The sequence below is a fragment of the Coloeus monedula genome, assembly GCF_965178545.1.
Source record: "Coloeus monedula genome assembly, chromosome: Z".
Lineage (NCBI taxonomy): Eukaryota > Metazoa > Chordata > Aves > Passeriformes > Corvidae > Coloeus > Coloeus monedula.
In genome coordinates this window covers 6,886,254-6,903,937 of record NC_138822.1, presented here as the reverse complement: position 1 = coordinate 6,903,937, position 17,684 = coordinate 6,886,254, and the positions used below count along the sequence as shown (strand labels likewise).

General features: G+C 55.7%; 1 protein-coding gene across 1 annotated transcript; it reads left to right on the top strand.

The window, feature by feature from the left end:
* Positions 1-3,291: 3,291 nt before the first annotated feature.
* LOC309584838 (M-phase inducer phosphatase 2-like) lies at positions 3,292-7,711 on the top strand (the record flags this gene model as incomplete). Its single annotated transcript, XM_082301134.1, has 15 exons — positions 3,292-3,407; positions 3,642-3,769; positions 4,134-4,185; positions 4,360-4,401; positions 4,717-4,753; positions 4,893-4,991; positions 5,066-5,170; positions 5,450-5,548; positions 5,757-5,930; positions 6,052-6,147; positions 6,467-6,529; positions 6,639-6,737; positions 7,061-7,194; positions 7,283-7,394; positions 7,577-7,711. The coding sequence occupies 15 exons, from the start codon at positions 3,292-3,294 to the stop codon at positions 7,709-7,711; spliced, it is 1,491 nt and encodes a 496-aa protein (XP_082157260.1).
* Positions 7,712-17,684: the final 9,973 nt, after the last annotated feature.

The following is a 17,684-nucleotide window of genomic DNA, read 5'->3' as shown; positions in this document are numbered from 1 at the left end:
GGCCGGGCTGGAGGGGTCTGCTGGGGGTTTGGGGACAGGGGCAGCTGCTGGCAGGGGACAGGGCTGAGGTGATGGCTTCCTTGTGGGGCGTGGTGACTTCCCCAGGGACAGGTGGGCAAGCGTTGGCCCCGTGGCTGCTGTTCCTGCGTGCTGGGCTGGCAGCAGCATGGCCCTGGACCTCCACGGGACCCTCTTTCCTGAGCATGCTGGGCTTGGCAGGACCCGTGGGATACTTGGGGTGCTGACATCGCACCCCTCTCCCTGGGACCCCCGCAGCCAGGATCCTCCCTTTTCTTGGGGGGCTCCTGAACTTTGCAGCACCCCCAGGGCCGGCACAATTCCTTTTTGGGGGACAGGGCTCGGTGGGACGCCGAGGGATGTGGCACCTCAAAGGGGTGGGTGTCCTTAACACAAGGGTCCCCCGTTCTCTCCCTGGCAAGTGGCCTCCCAGTGCCAAGTGCTTCAGTCACCCTTGGGGCACCCATCCTCCCCTCCATTTCTCTGCAGTCCTGATGAGCCGACGTCACTCCTGGATGCCCCAGGGGGGCTTTTCCATGCCCTCCCTTCCCCAGCCAGGTGACAGTGGCCTGGTTATGAGTGTTGGGCCTTTGCTTTGCTTTGCTTTGTGCCCCACCAGAGAATCCATCCGTGGCCAAAATAGCCCTGGCTCCCATCTGCACCTCCTCGGCCCCATATCCACATCCTGCTCCATCCCAAACTGCCAATGGGCTCCTGGATCAGCTCTTGCCTCACGGACAATCCTATTTTTAAAGTCTTACAAGGAGCATTGGCACACACACGGGCAAAGAGGCACGTCCTCTGCTGAAGAAGACGTTGGGGCTGAGTAATCAGGGGGCTTTGGGGTGCCAGGAAGGCCACTTAATCTGCCCCACAACTGAGTAGCTCAAGCAGAAAACAGCAACGCCAATTAGCAGTCACAAGAGCAAAACAGAGGACTGCACAAAATGGCAGAAATGAAGACCTTCACTAAAATCACCTGCAATTTTATTCTTTGTCAAATAATCCCCTTGCAGCTCTTCAAATGTTTCAGGGCAGCAGTCGGCAGTGCTTCAATAGCATAAAACGTCACGGGCGTGATGCCCACCTTTCTCAGAATTCCTGATTTCTATATAAATACACGTACATCTAAAAATACACGGAAATTCACCGTGAGCAGGAGGAAGTGGTGCTTTCTGCAGGCTCCTGTCAGAGCTGTTGGCCCTCAACAAAGCAACGGGGCACCTTCCCAACACCCACAAAGTGGATTTGGACTCCCTGGGTGGCTTTGATCTCCAGGTGGGAGAAAAGGGAGGCACAGTCGAACGCTTTTGGGATTAGTTCTAGGTTATGATTCTTTTTGCCCCCAGTCTTTAGCTCCGCTAAAGTTCCATCTGCTTTGGCACATCCATGAGGAAACTGAGGCAGGTTGGAACCACCGAGGACATCAACACCAGGGACTCCATGTCGAGGGCACATTTGAAGAGCAAAGAAATCAAGTGCCCTTAAGCACAAGTGTCAAGGAACTGATTTTGTTTCTTTGAAGTCCGGTACAGAAATAAAAGTCTTCAGCAGGTGAACAGAGCAGGCTGTTCACAAGTGCCTTTAGAAACCAGAAACTCCACCAATAAAAACCCAACCTCCAGGATTTCAACCCTGCTTTCTCAACACTGGACGTGGCACTCAGTGCCATGGCCTGGTTCTCAGGGTGCTGTTAGGTCATGCATAAAGTAGACTTGGTTGGCTTTTGCATGCTGAGTTGTTTAGGATTCAAATGATAAATTAATAAAATAATTAAGTACATATTCTGGTTACTTAAAGGTGGTTGGTTAGTGTTAAATTCTAAGTTCCTTGTTAAAAATAGGTTACCTGTCTCAGTGATGGCTTTTAAAACTACTGATTGTTTACACCCCTCAAGTAATAGGTACAATAATTATATCGAAGGTTATCAGTGACAGATCTAAGTGGGATGTTTTCTATCAACCACTTGTTATTAAATTAGTTAATGTTCTAATGTTTCATGGAAAAGTTCAGAACCTTGTTGTAAGTGTCTCCCTTCCAGAAGCTGCAGCACTTAAGTGTTGATATTAACAACTCCCAGACTATTTTTAGACCCCCTCTGAGGGACTGTAACCCCACACCACGGCAACCATGAATGCAAATGAGGGACTTTTCCCGCCACTCTGATGAGTGCCATCACCCCAAGGACTGAGCCCCAGTAACCCCGAGCCATTGCATACAGAGCATTCATTACCTCACCAACCACCGGACCCAGTCAAGTGAAGCCTCGTGGGTTGGACCGTGGGCTGGACTGTGGGCGGATCTGGGAGGGAACAAAGCCTCTAAAAAATCAAACTCCTCTGGAGGGAGGGTCCTTTCTCCTTGGACTAGGTGCAGGCGAGAGCCGGTGCTGTGACTCTCGGTCCAAGTCTCACCCTAGAGACCCTAATAAATATTCCCGCCTTTGGAATGGCTAAAGCCAACAGAGTGCTGTTGGATTGCTGGCCTAGGGCTCATAGCCTGTACGGCTCAAAGGTCTTTTATCTCCGTGCCCAGGATTTCCAAATTTCTAAATTTTAAATCTTTTCATTTCTGTAATAATTTCTGAATTTCCTCTTGTTCTATAAATTACCATTTTTTCTAGGACATTCAAGAGCTGTTTCTTTTTAATAACAGTTAGGTCATGGCTTTATTACCCTGCAGGTGACACACGAGGGCCATCAGGAGTGACCGAGTGTCCCCTGCAGTGACAAGGTCCGGCCACGCCAGGCGTGGGGACAGGGCTGGCCACGCCCCTTTTCTCGTCGCCCCCTTTCCTTTGTTGGCCCCTCCCCTTTCCTCGTTGGCCACGCCCCCTTCCTCATTAGCCACGCCCCTTTCCTGGTGTGGCCCCTCCCCTTTGACCATAAACCGCCCCTTCGGCTGAGGCTCCGCCCCCACGCGCCCTCCGCAGCTCTCATTGGCCGGTGGCGCCCCCTCGCGCCCAGCGCCTCCTCTCATTGGCTGGGGGCGTCGCCTCGTGCCGGCTGCGGTTTGCCATTGGCTGCGGGCGCCGCTGTTGTTGTTATTGCTGTTACTGTAAACGGGAGCGGGCCGGGTGTCACCTGTCGCCTCTCGTCCCCTCTTATCGCCACTTAGCGCATCTTATCGCCTCTTGGCCCTTCTTATCACCTCTCACCTGTTATCTCTTTGCACCTCCGACTTCCTATCATCTCTTGCCACCTGTCCCCTGGCGCCGCTCTCTTGCCGGAGCTCGATCGTCGCTCGCTCGCTCGCTCGGTCCCTGCCCGGGCCATGTCACTGTGCGGCGGCCGCGGGCTGCCCGGGCTGGCGGCCATCTCCCCGCTGCCCTCGCCGGGCACGGCACCGTTCACGCCGCTGGACAAGGGTGACCCGGCGGGCCCCGCCAGGTGAGGGGGTGGCCGAGGGGCAGCGGCTGGGAGTGGCTTTGGCCGCCCGCCGCCCGCGGGACTGCCCCGACGTGACACGGCTGCTCCGCGCGGGGCTCGGCGGCGGGGCCGTGCCAAAGGGGGCTGGGACGCTTTGGGGATCCCCTGCTGCAGCTCCTGGCCCCGGCCCGGCAGGGCAAGAAGGGGCGAGGGCCAAGCGGGGCGCTGACACTGCCCCGTCCTGACCGCCCGCAGGCACCGGGACACCCCGAAGCGGGGCCACGGGGGACTGCCCCTGCCGCGGCTGTGGCACACGCTGTCCCCGCAGCCGGTGGCCTCGGACCGTCGCCGCGACTCGGTCTCTTGCCAGCCCCCGGATGCAGGTGAGGGATGGGGCTGCTCCGTCCCCTGGGGCCTGGGGTCCTGCAGAGGGTGTTTGAAGGGGACAGGGATGTGGCGGGAGGGCTTGGCCGAGGGGCTGGCGAGGGGCTCGAGGCGGGGGAGCTCGTGGGGAGGGATGGGCGGGAGCCTAGAGCTGCGCTCCCCGGGGCTCAGCCGGGCACCGCTGCGGTGACAGCCTGCTCCGGGGGACACGCGACATTCCATGGGGAGCGGTGCTCGCAGGGCCGTTGGCACCCGCCTGCTGGGGTACTCCGTGCCCGGCCCCGAAGTGCCCAGGGCTGGGGGCTGGAGGCAGGAGGCCGATCCCCGCAGCGGGGCTACTAGCCCAGTGCCTTCTTCCCGCAGGACTGGAGCCGGACTTCCCCACGCAGCAGAAGCCCGCGGCCGCGCAGGAAGAGTGAGCGGCCCCATGCCCGTGTCCTCCCGGGGACACCCCCTGTCCCTCCCCCGCGCAGCAGGGCCCGGTCTCAGCCTTGCTGGGGGCTGTGCATCCAGCTGTGAGCCCCAGTCTGTGCCTGGGGGGTGGCAAGCTGGGCCACCGCCAGTGACCCCATCTCTGCTCTCTCCACAGCCTCCAGAGAACGATGCCGGCGTTCGGGAGAGCTCTCAAGGAGTAAGTGGAGGGGCTCTGTCCCTGCCGCAGGACATGAATGCCGGGCTGTCCCCGTGCCCAGGCTGTCCCTGTCCCACAGCCAAAAGCCAGGCTGTCCCCGTTCCCCCTGCTGGGGTCCCACTCAGGCCGTTGGTGTTTCCTCAGTGCCTGGAGGGTGTTTTGCCCCAGGTCCCTTTGGGGAGCTGTGACAGCCCCGGGGAGGTCTCACCCCACCCTGAGGATGTGGGGGACAGAGGTGACAATGGCAGAGGGGTGGGACTCAGCGGCCCAGGCCACCTGCTGTCATTTGATCCTTTCCTCTGCCGGCTCTTGCAGCAGGAAGCTCCTTCGGCAGAGGATGCACTCGTTGCCGGTGAGTGCTGGAGGCTGTGCAGGGCTGAGCAGAGCGAGGCAGGATCCTGCCGAGTCCCTGGGCGAGCCGGGACGAGGAGGATGGGGGCAGGAGAGGGGGCGGGGCTGGTGCGCACCTCTCACCGCTGGCTGTCCCACAGCCGTGGCAGCGGGACGGCAGCCGTGTCCTGAAGGACATCTCGCAGCTGCAGGAGCGCAGGGACAGAGCGCGGCGGCGCCGGAGGGAGCCCGAGGATGAGGTGAGGGGGGCAGCGAGAGCTGGGGGGCAGGGAGGGGACAGAGGGGTGCTGACGCCGTGTCCCCCCCGCTGCAGGAGGGCTTTGTCGCCAAGAAGCTGCAGAGGCCGGGCCAGCGGAGCCATGGGGCCGCCAGGAGGGAGCCCCTTGCCAAGAGCCCCTGGGCCGCAGCAGAGCTGCTGGTGAGAGAGGCTGGAGGGCTCGGGAGGGCAGCAGCGATGGGTGATGCCGGGGCTGCACGCATGGGAGCTGCCGCCCCGAGCTCCCCGCGTGGCCTGGAGAGCTGCGGAGGTGGGAGATGGCCGGGCCGGGGGGTCACGGGGACACCCCGTGCGTCTCCAAAGCTGGAAGGCACCGGGAGGTGGATGGAGCTCGCGTATGGGATCCGTGCCTGCCTGCGGGTGGGAAGCAGCTGGCAGGACTTGTGCCCATTTCACGATCTCCTCTGCCTGTGCCCCAAGTCTCCCCAGCTGCTGCCCTGGCAGAGCGATGCCACCGTGCCCCAGGAGAAGGAGAACCTGGTGAGCACGCCAGTGATGAGGAAGGAGGAGGCAAAGCTGGTACGTGGGAGCCTTTGGGAAGTGGATAGAGCCCCACAATCCCCTCTTGGGGTCTCCACTGGGGGGTCTGGGGCCGCTGGTTGGTGAGCAGCAGCAGGCCAGAGACTGTGGGCTTGTCTTGGTCACGGGGAGTGGGAGCCTTGGCCGCTGCCCTGCTGGTGCTGGGGCTTGCCAGAGCGCCAGGCAGCAGCGCGGGCTCTCCCCACAGCGTCCGGGGAAGCGCAGCCACTGCCGGCAGCTGTCCCGCTCGCCCTCGGAGCCGGGCAGTGTCCCCAGGCCCGTCCTGAAGCGGGGACAGCTCTCGGACAGCGACAGCCCTGTCGAGGCCAAGCGGCAGAGGAGGGTGGCCGGCAGCCCTGGCCAGGAGGCGTCGGTGGAGCCGGTGGGTGCTGGGGAAGGTGTGGGGTGAGACCCAGCCTGTCCCTGGCGGGCCTGGGCCCCGGCCCGGCTCTGGCAGAGCCGCTGCTGACATCTGGGGGTGTCTCTGGGTGGTGCCTCGGCAGGGAGCGTGGCTGGAGCCTTCCCGGTCCGCCCGGCTTGAGGAGATCGAGAACGTGCTGGCCAACGATGACCAGGAGCTCATCGGGGACTTCTCCAAGGTAGGGCCACGAGGATGGGGCAGGTGTGGGGGTGCCCCCATCATTCTGAACGGGGAGCATGGCTGGAGCCCCACAGCGCTGTGAGAGCCCAAAGCGAGCTGGTGGCCCTTGCTTGCCAGCCTGCGGCATCCCTGCGGTGGATGAAGAGCCCCATGGCCGCTCCTCTGGTCCACCCGTGTGTCACAGCCCCGTCTATGTGGCCCTTCCCCTCCCGCGGGTGCACAGCTGGCCGCTCGGGGGCTTCTGGGCTGGGGGGACAGGTTGCAGGCCTGGGAGGTGTCCTTGGAATGGGGCTGAGCCCAGAGCCTGTCTGTTCCAGCCTCACCTCCTGCCGACGGTGGAGGGCAAGGACCCGGGCCTGAAGTACATCTCCCCTGAGACGGTAAGGGGGCTGCAGCCCCTCCCCGGCCCCCCCGCCCCGAGGGGCTGCCTGCCCGCTCTCCCCCTGTCCCCCGTGTGTCCCCCCCTTTGGTGACGCGCTCCCCCCGCAGCTGGCGGCGGTGCTGACGGGGCACTTCAGCAGCTGCATCGAGAGCAGCATCGTCGCGGACTGCCGCTATCCCTACGAGTACGAGGGCGGCCACGTCAAGGTCAGAAGCCCCTCGTGGCCCTGGGGCCGGGAGGAAGGGCGGTGTCCGAAGCCCAGGCACCCTCAGAGGTGCTGAGCCCACGGCGAGGGGTCGAGCAGCCCGCCCGGAGGGCACTGAGCCGCCCGGTGGGGTGGAGCAGCCCCTGGGCAGTGCCGAGCTACCCCCTGAAGGGTTGATTCGCAGCTGCAAGGAGGAGGGTGACGGTGTCCCAGTGCCGCGGGTGACGGTGCTGGTGGGGGAGGCTTGGGGGCAGCGTCCTTGAGTCGCTGCAGAGAATGAAATGGGACACTGAGGGGGAAAAGGCGCCTTCTCTGCCTCCGCAGGGCGCTGTCAACCTGCCGCTGCAGCGGGACGTGGAGGAATTGCTGCTGGAGCAGCCCATCGTGCCCCTGGACGCCAGCAAGAGGGTGATCGTCATCTTCCACTGCGAGTTCTCTGTTGAGCGGGGGCCCAAAATGTGAGTGATGGCCCGGGGGGCAGGCTGGGCTCTGCCAGCCCCGGATCCCGGCACGGGGGTGATGCCGTGCGTTTTGTCCGTGGCACAGGTGCAAGTTCCTGCGGGAGAGGGATCGCTGCTGCCACGAGTACCCCCAGCTGCACTACCCCGAGCTGTACGTGCTGAAGGGCGGCTACCGGGAGTTCTTCTTTCGGTTCCCGGTGAGTGCCGTCCCCGTGTCCCCTCGGTGGCAGGCGGTCGGTGCCGAGAGGGAAGAAGTGGCGGGGGCACACGGCGGTGGGGAGGGGCAGCTGTGGCTCTGAGCATCCTCGCCGCCACGGGCGGGGATCTCCGGGGCCGGGGGCTGCTGTGCTGCGGGGGCTGACGGAGCCGTGCCTTGCAGAGCCACTGCGAGCCCCGGGACTATCGGCCCATGCGGCACGCCGCGTTCAAGGAGGAGCTGCGCAAGTTCCGCGGGCAGAGGCGGCTCCGCGAGCGCGGCCGGCGGGCGCTCTTCAGCCACGGGCGGGACCTGTGAGCGCCCGGGGGTCTCTCAGCCCCGTCGGGGCAGCGCTGGAGCTGGGAACGGGAGGAAGGCTTCCCTTGGCTGCGGATGCGCCTCGGCTGCTCGGTGGGGTTTGTTGGGATGGCTTTGGGGTGGTAGTTCTTGTTCAGAGTGGTTTTGCGTTTGTTCGTTGCAAATATTTTTGTGTTTGTTTGTTGTTGTAAATATTGTTGTGTTTGTTTCCTGTTCAGAATAGTTTTGTGTTCGTTGTTATCAATGTTTCTGAGTTTGTCCGTTGTTACGATTGTTTGCTGCAGTCTCTGTTAATAAAGTCCTATTGCAGGAGAACAAAGCCGTGTCCTGAGCTCTCGCTGCCCGCACCAGGCTGCTGCAGGGGTGGGAGCCCCCGATGCGGGGCTGGTGGGATGGCCAGGCCGGGCTGGAGGGGTCTGCTGGGGGTTTGGGGACAGGGGCAGCTGCTGGCAGGGGACAGGGCTGAGGTGATGGCTTCCTTGTGGGGCGTGGTGACTTCCCCAGGGACAGGTGGGCAAGCGTTGGCCCCGTGGCTGCTGTTCCTGCGTGCTGGGCTGGCAGCAGCATGGCCCTGGACCTCCACGGGACCCTCTTTCCTGAGCATGCTGGGCTTGGCAGGACCCGTGGGATACTTGGGGTGCTGACATCGCACCCCTCTCCCTGGGACCCCCGCAGCCAGGATCCTCCCTTTTCTTGGGGGGCTCCTGAACTTTGCAGCACCCCCAGGGCCGGCACAATTCCTTTTTGGGGGACAGGGCTCGGTGGGACGCCGAAGGGATGTGGCACCTCAAAGGGGTGGGTGTCCTTAACACAAGGGTCCCCCATTCTCTCCCTGGCAAGTGGCCTCCCAGTGCCAAGTGCTTCAGTCACCCTTGGGGCACCCATCCTCCCCTCCATTTCTCTGCAGTCCTGATGAGCCGACGTCACTCCTGGATGCCCCAGGGGGGCTTTTCCATGCCCTCCCTTCCCCAGCCAGGTGACAGTGGCCTGGTTATGAGTGTTGGGCCTTTGCTTTGCTTTGCTTTGTGCCCCACCAGAGAATCCATCCGTGGCCAAAATAGCCCTGGCTCCCATCTGCACCTCCTCGGCCCCATATCCACATCCTGCTCCATCCCAAACTGCCAATGGGCTCCTGGATCAGCTCTTGCCTCACGGACAATCCTATTTTTAAAGTCTTACAAGGAGCATTGGCACACACACGGGCAAAGAGGCACGTCCTCTGCTGAAGAAGACGTTGGGGGTGAGTAATCAGGGGGCTTTGGGGTGCCAGGAAGGCCACTTAATCTGCCCCACAACTGAGTAGCTCAAGCAGAAAACAGCAACGCCAATTAGCAGTCACAAGAGCAAAACAGAGGACTGCACAAAATGGCAGAAATGAAGACCTTCACTAAAATCACCTGCAATTTTATTCTTTGTCAAATAATCCCCTTGCAGCTCTTCAAATGTTTCAGGGCAGCAGTCGGCAGTGCTTCAATAGCATAAAACGTCACGGGCGTGATGCCCACCTTTCTCAGAATTCCTGATTTCTATATAAATACACGTACATCTAAAAATACACGGAAATTCACCGTGAGCAGGAGGAAGTGGTGCTTTCTGCAGGCTCCTGTCAGAGCTGTTGGCCCTCAACAAAGCAACGGGGCACCTTCCCAACACCCACAAAGTGGATTTGGACTCCCTGGGTGGCTTTGATCTCCAGGTGGGAGAAAAGGGAGGCACAGTCGAACGCTTTTGGGATTAGTTCTAGGTTATGATTCTTTTTGCCCCCAGTCTTTAGCTCCGCTAAAGTTCCATCTGCTTTGGCACATCCATGAGGAAACTGAGGCAGGTTGGAACCACCGAGGACATCAACACCAGGGACTCCATGTCGAGGGCACATTTGAAGAGCAAAGAAATCAAGTGCCCTTAAGCACAAGTGTCAAGGAACTGATTTTGTTTCTTTGAAGTCCGGTACAGAAATAAAAGTCTTCAGCAGGTGAACAGAGCAGGCTGTTCACAAGTGCCTTTAGAAACCAGAAACTCCACCAATAAAAACCCAACCTCCAGGATTTCAACCCTGCTTTCTCAACACTGGACGTGGCACTCAGTGCCATGGCCTGGTTCTCAGGGTGCTGTTAGGTCATGCATAAAGTAGACTTGGTTGGCTTTTGCATGCTGAGTTGTTTAGGATTCAAATGATAAATTAATAAAATAATTAAGTACATATTCTGGTTACTTAAAGGTGGTTGGTTAGTGTTAAATTCTAAGTTCCTTGTTAAAAATAGGTTACCTGTCTCAGTGATGGCTTTTAAAACTACTGATTGTTTACACCCCTCAAGTAATAGGTACAATAATTATATCGAAGGTTATCAGTGACAGATCTAAGTGGGATGTTTTCTATCAACCACTTGTTATTAAATTAGTTAATGTTCTAATGTTTCATGGAAAAGTTCAGAACCTTGTTGTAAGTGTCTCCCTTCCAGAAGCTGCAGCACTTAAGTGTTGATATTAACAACTCCCAGACTATTTTTAGACCCCCTCTGAGGGACTGTAACCCCACACCACGGCAACCATGAATGCAAATGAGGGACTTTTCCCGCCACTCTGATGAGTGCCAGCACCCCAAGGACTGAGCCCGAGTAACCCCGAGCCATTGCATACAGAGCATTCATTACCTCACCAACCACCGGACCCAGTCAAGTGAAGCCTCGTGGGTTGGACCGTGGGCTGGACTGTGGGCGGATCTGGGAGGGAACAAAGCCTCTAAAAAATCAAACTCCTCTGGAGGGAGGGTCCTTTCTCCTTGGACTAGGCGCAGGCGAGAGCCGGTGCTGTGACTCTCGGTCCAAGTCTCACCCTAGAGACCCTAATAAATATTCCCGCCTTTGGAATGGCTAAAGCCAACAGAGTGCTGTTGGATTGCTGGCCTAGGGCTCATAGCCTGTACGGCTCAAAGGTCTTTTATCTCCGTGCCCGGGTTTTCATTTTTATTTTAAATCTTTTCATTTCTGTAATAATTTCTGAATTTCCTCTAATTCAATAAATTACCTCTTTTTTTTTGAGGAAATTCAAAGCTGTTTCTTTTTTTATATAACAGTTTCCATTGGTTGGCTGCCTTCCATTGGTTTTAAGCCTTATTTCCCCACGACTTTTTCTTATTTCTATACTGTCTCAGTTAACAGTTGTATCCCTTGACTTCCTGGTTATAACATTGTATATAGTCAAAGGCTCGGCCCCCTCCCTGGTTATTTGTTGCCAGTTATCGTTAAAGTTGAAGTTGGTAGACTGTTACATATCTTGTTAATAGTTTGAGACTAGTCGCAGACATGGGCCAGTGTAGTGGGAAGGCTTCTCAAGAAGGGAAAAAGAATGAGACAAAGGTGAAAGATATACCCCTCAGTAGTGCCCTGGGTGAGTTGTTGCAGAACTGGGAGCGGGAGAACAGCACTAAGGGATTGGATAAAGTAAAGATGATAAAGTAGAGGTGTGTCCTAGAGAGGCAATACAAGAGGGGCCTGTGTATTTGTCTTAGTATGGATCTAAGGAAAGGTGGCTGTGTAGCCCTGAGTAAGCACGCTGGTATGAGGAAGAATATTTGTGATGAGGAAGTGATGTATGCTGAGTGTTGGCTGAAGGAAGGAATGAATGAAAAAAAGGCCGTGGTGTACAGGTTGCCTAAGGAAAAAGAAAAGGGAAGGGAGGAAGTAGTAACACTGGAGAGAAGTGGGACCTGCTTGATTGTCTCCCGCCTCCTTCTCTTGCCCCTCCAGTGGTCCCACCCTTCCCCTAAATTTGGTGCCCAACTTAAGGGGCAGATGAAAGTACAAAAAAAAAAGAGATTTTGTTTTGAACCACTTTTGTACTAAGGTACAGCAATAGGACATCACCATGCTGTTTGATTTAATAATTTTTCTGTGGAAGCTAGCCATAAGTACATGTCCACAGCTGTGGGCAGTCGGGTCCCTGGCTTACACCTTTTATAAGTCAGGAAAAAGAGCCAGGACTGCCATTTTAATATGCCTGGTGGTAGTGATTCATTGAAGTTTGACAGAAGCAATGGAAACCATTGAGAATGTGTATGTTACGTTGTTTTTCCATTCTGGCCTTGGTAGTTTTCTTTTGGAATGTATTTGTAATTACACCCAGTTTGTTAGGGGAAAAGCAGGGGATGATAATTTCCGGCCCTTCATCTCTTTCTTCTCCTTCAGATCTGGCACATAACCTTTTGAAAGTGTCCAGTTTCCCCTGGATGTCAAAGATGCCACCTTCTTGCTATGTTATCTAGCAGGGTTCCTCTATGTAGTCGCCAGCTTGTCTAAAATAAGGACTGAGATTTCCAGAGGGGTTGCCCAGACACCTGCCCCAGTTGTGGAAAATCCTAAGTGGTGTGGGGTATGGGAAGACATAGGCCAGACCCTGAAGCAGTTTTCTGACCCAGTAGCCTGGAACTTCCCCCCTGAACAAATTCAGAAGCCAGCTGAGGTGGAGAAGTATCTGAAGGAAAACTGCAATAACAACACTGATGAAAAGGAAAAGCTCATTGCCATGTGCTGGGTCCCAGCTAATGCTTACTGCACACTGCTGGATACTGTAGGGCAGAAGATGCAGCCAGAGGAGCAGGAGAATAAGCCAGCAGACAACCCAATCACTCTGGCTGCAGCTAAAGCAGATGGGGAGCCTAAACCAATAACAATTGCCCCTGTCCAGAGAAAGAAACACAAAGCCAAATCCATTCGCCCGGGGGATGATGATGGGCAGCCAGGACCTTCACAGCCAGCAGAGGAATTGGAACCTGAAATCATCACAGAGTCCCTGTCCATAGAGAGCCTTTGTACCCTGAGGAAGGATTACACCCGACGGCCTGATGAAACTATATTAAGTTGGATGGTCTGGATCTGGGATGCTGCAGGTGATGGTACAATTCTGGATGGCACTGAAGCGAGGCATTTGGGATCCCTGTCACATGATTTAAGTATCGACCAAGGGATGACAAGCTCTCAGTCTCTGGACACAGCTCTTAAAAAGTGTGAAGGAAATATATCTGTGCCAGGAAGATCTCCAGCTACAGCTAAACCCCTGGAAGACATGGAACAAGGGATTCAATGCCTGAGAGAACTGGCAGTGATAGAGATCGTGTTCTCAGATGACCAAGCAATTAGGAGCCCTGACATGGTAAAATGCACACCGGTGATGTGGCTGAAACTTGCACAACACGCGCCACCAGAATATGCCCCTGCTTTAGCAGTGATGACATGGAATGATGGGGATGAGACAGTGAGTTCTATGGTGAGGAGGCTCCGGCCGTATGCAGACACTGTGCGTGGCCCAACACAAGCAAGAATCGCAGCTGTGGAAAAGAGTCTGTCAGAGACCATACAGAAGATGGAAGATAGGATGGACAAGACTCATCAGAAACTCGGGAAGGAGCTGAAAGAGGGCCTGCTCCAAATTGCCTCAGTGCAGACCAGAGGCCCTGCTACCAGAAGCAGACGTCCCATGGCTCGGGAGAGAGGGTACACCCCAAGAGTTGTGGCTCTTCTTGTTTGGCAGTGGGGAAGACATGAGGAGGTGGGATGGAAAACCAGCTTCTGTCCTGGCGTCACGGGTGCGTGAATTGAAGGATGGTAATGCTGAGAGAGGGAGTTCCACCAGAAGGGAAGTAGCTCAAGTTTCAAATGATAACCAGGACTAGAGGGGCTCTGCCTCTAGCCAGGTAGAAGCCAGGGAAAATCACGTCTTTTGGACAGTGTGGGTTCGATGGCCTGGCACATCAGAACCACAGAGATATGAAGCCTTGGTTGACACAGGCATGCAGTGCACCTTGATTCCATTGAGACATGTGGGGGCAGAACCAGTTTCTACTTCTGGAGTAACAGGTGGATCGCAGCAGTTGACACTGCTCGAAGCCAACCTGAGCCTAACTGGACAAGAGTGGAAGAAACACTCAGGGGTCCCGTGCATTCTGGGCATAGACTTCCTCTGGAGGAAGGAAAGACCTGAAGGGACTCAGGTGGGCCTTTGGAATAGCTGCTGTGGAGGCAGAGGGCATTCAGCAGTTGAACACCTTGCCTGGGCTGACAGAGAATCCTTCTGCAGTTGGGCTCCTGAAGAGCAGTGAGTGCCAATTGCCACCTCGACAGTGCACCACTGGCAGTACCGAACAAATAGAGATGCTGTGATTCTCATCCACACAATGATTCGTGAGCTGGAGAGCCAAGGGGTGGTCAGCAAGACCCACTCACCCTTCAACAGCCCCATTTGGCCTGTATGCAAGTCTGACCGGGAATGGAGATTGGCAGCGGACTATCATGCCTTGAATGAAGTGACTCCACCATTGAGTGCTGCTGTGCCGGACATGTTGGAGCTCCAGTACGAGCTGGAGTCCAAAGCAGCGAAGTGGTATGCCACTATTGACATTGCTAATGCATTTTTCTCCATTCCTTTGGCAGCAGAGTGCAGGCCTCAGTTTGCCTTCACCTGGAGGGGCGTGCAGTACACCTGGAACCAACTGCCCCAGGGGTGGAAACACAGTCCCACCATCTGCCATGGACTGATCCAGACTGCTCTAGAAAAGGGTGAGGCTCCAGAACACCCCTAGTACATTGATGACATCATTGTGTGGGGGAACACAGCACTGGAGGTATTTGGGAAAGGAGAGAAAATCATCCAGATTCTCCTGGAAGCCAGATCTGCCATCAAAAAGAACAGTCAGGGGACCTGCTCGAGAGATCCCGTTTTTGAGGGTGAAGTGGCAAGATGGACAATGTCAGATTTCCACTGAAGTCATCAAAAAGACACTGCGATGTCTCCACCAACCAAGCAGGCCCTCTCCAATCCAAACCCCTGCATAAAATAAATGGAGACAAGGTCCCAGCAGTGCATGTCAGGGGACTTTTGGGAAAAAACATCTGGATTACTTCGGCAACGAGTAAAGACAAACGCATCCGTGGGGTTGTCTTTGCTCAGGGTCCAGGTTCCACATGGTGATAATGCAGAAGGATGGAGAAACATGCTGTGTACCGCAGGGAGATTTGATGGTGGGTGAGAACTGCTTGTAATGTTGGAATGCCTATGTATATGTTTGTTGAATGTCGCTGCCACTGTTTGAATATAGCTGTATAAATATGTATAAATGTGTGTGTTTAAAGTTGAAATGTATTTGGGCATTGAGCAGACAGTATGGAATAAAGGGTGGAATGTCCTGGGGTGATGCTATGAGGGTTTTTTTTTTTCATTCCTTAACTATGGCAGTGCAGGTAGCTCCAGCCACCCTGTCCACAGAGGAGGACACCGACAACAAACTGTGGTGGTCAGAGGCCCAAGTTTAACATCGTACTCTCCAGTTACAGCGAGAGCCCACAATCCCTCTGTTCTGTTGTTTGCATGTTTTCCTACTATTGGGTAATGTTTTCCTCTTCTAGTTTTATGTGTGCACCTGATACATATTCATTCCCTTAGTTAATATGTATATGTTCTAGAAGTTTCTGTGCTACTCAACACCCCATTGGTCCCCTCCCTAAATCCCTCCTCTGTGTAATCTCCATTGGTTCCCTTCCCCTCGACTCCACATAGTACCCTCATTTCCATTGGCTGTTATCCCTTTCTCCCCCTTTCCGGTCCCCAGTATAAAACCCCTGGTAACCCTCAGGTCTTGGTCACTCTGTCCCTGGATTTTCACCTTCAATGAACCTCCATTCGTGGAACCTATACAGAGTGTCCTCTCCTGCTTCTCTGCCACCGCTGATGCCGCTCACACCTGAGCCCAGGGTGTGCTTCCTAGAGTGAGGAGTCTGCTGTAAAGCGACCATGACCTAGCCCTGCCGGGGGACGTCTCTTGTGTGATGCTGCACCTTCCCTCTGAGCAATACTAGAGGCTCAGCATTGCACTTAACCATCTGCTTTAATGCCCAAAGACGCTGTGTCTTTAAGATGGACCTGGGGGATGGGGCCGGAGCCACGGGACCTGGGTGTGGGTCGGTTGAACGGCAGGGGCCCAATGGCCAGGGCTCCGGGGGTCTCAGCAGTGTTCAGGAGGGAGTGGGCCAGGAGCACTGTGCTGGTCTGTGGGTTTTTTGTTCCGGCTAGGTGGAAAAAGGTTGTGTTGGGTTTTTGTTTTGTTCTTTTTCCCTTCCCTCCCCCTTGCCTCACTGCCTCCCTTCCCTTCCCTCTGGTCTGGGGAGCCTGCAGGATGGCCCCAGTGGGCCCGTGGAGTGGGCCCAGCTGGTCTGAGCCCATGTGTCTGTTCCCTCTCCGGGCATTTGTTGTACTTCGAGTTTTGTTTTTTCCTATTCTACCCTGTTTTGTTTTGTGTTAATAAACGGTTCGTTTGTTTTTCCCACTTTCGCTTGCTGTGACCAATTTGTCTCATTGGCGGAGGCAAAGAGGAGGCCCTTTTCCCTTTGGGGGAGGTGCTCATTCCACAGCACTTCCTACTAAAATTTTGTCTCCAAAAACCGAGACACATGAGCATTCTGGAGGTGATCAAGATCAGATCCTGGCTGATGGACGTAAGTGGCCTGTGGCTGCATTGCCCTGCTCCATAGCCCTGGTTGGGCCTTGTTCCTCCCTTCCTTCCTTCCTTTCTCCCTAGCCCAGGTGCACCTGAAGCCACCTTACAGCAGCACAGAGGGATGGGAAGGGCAGCTGAGCACAAAGCTGCACTCCAGTGACAGCACCACCCTCACCTCTGCCCCTCCAGGTGCCATTGATGATGAGGTGGATCTTCCACTATAAGAAACCCAAGGACAGCCAAACCCAGGACATCCTTGACAGACTGCTTATCTTGCTGCCTGGCGAGGGCCCTGTGGAGGTCGTAATGACACTGCTGGAGACAGGTACTGACCCCAACAGTCCCCAAGGCTTGTTCCTGTGGGCAGAGGGATGCCAAGACCCTTTGGTGGCCAGACTTGAGGAATGCTGCAAGACACCCCCAAGAAGCAGGGCCCTCTATCCCACCATGCTTTCATGCTCTGCTGGGGCTTGTCCAGGCCCTCAGCAGCCAAAGCTGGCTGAGCCAGCCCACAGCCAGTGCCTTGCTTTGAGGCCCACAGGGAACTCCCCCATCAGCCCTGTGTTGCCTGCTTGGGCAGCACCGCAGGGGACCTCAAGTCCTGTAGGGCTGGCCGTGCTGCTGGGGCCGACACAGCCCTGTGGAAGAAATGCTCTGCTTTGCAGGGACAGCCTCAGACTCTGGGAGCAGATGATCTCCACACCCCAGACTCTGAAGAATATTTTGAAGGAGCTGCACATCCAGCTCTGGCACTGGCACAAAGGGTGCTTCCACACAAAGGAGGAGGACACCTGCCTCATCAGGTAGCACCTCCCCGGCGGAGGCCCGGGACATCTTGGAGTTGGGTTGCTTGGGAATGCAGCCCAAAGCAGGTGGCAAACTCCATCTAAGGCTAAATACCGGCACAAGACCGATAGCCAAAAAGGACCATAATGGAAAGAATTTTTTTTTTTTTTTTTAAACTCCTGGAAAGGCTGGCAGCCCATGGCTTGAACAGGTGCACTCTTTGGCAGGTTAAGAACTGGCTGGATAGCCGGGCTGATGCCATGAAGATTTTTTGCCTTTTCTTTTATACCCCTGTTATACCTTTTTGCAACTTCTGTATTCTTAGTGCTTTTGCCTACATTCTTGGACTTGTTTGTTCAGCTAGGAGACTAAACATTTTAGAAGCTTCATAGCTAAGGATCAGTGTGCCCCAGACCCCAAGGTCCTCTCCAGAACACATTCTGTAAACTAAGATAGAACCATGCAGGGGAAGGCTCCTTGGGGAAGCGGGCTCATTTAAGCCTCTCATTGGGGAATCTTTGATAGATATGCTAATTAGTAAGACCTATAATGTTATACCAGATTGTGGTGGCCGATTGACCTGTGGTGCAAGAGACAGAGAGAGTTCTTAGTAAGACAGTCTCTGATCCCAAAGACTTATCTTTGGTGAGGGATATGGTGAGGGAAAGGAGCCTTTCCCAGGATGCCTTGTTTGGTTATGGT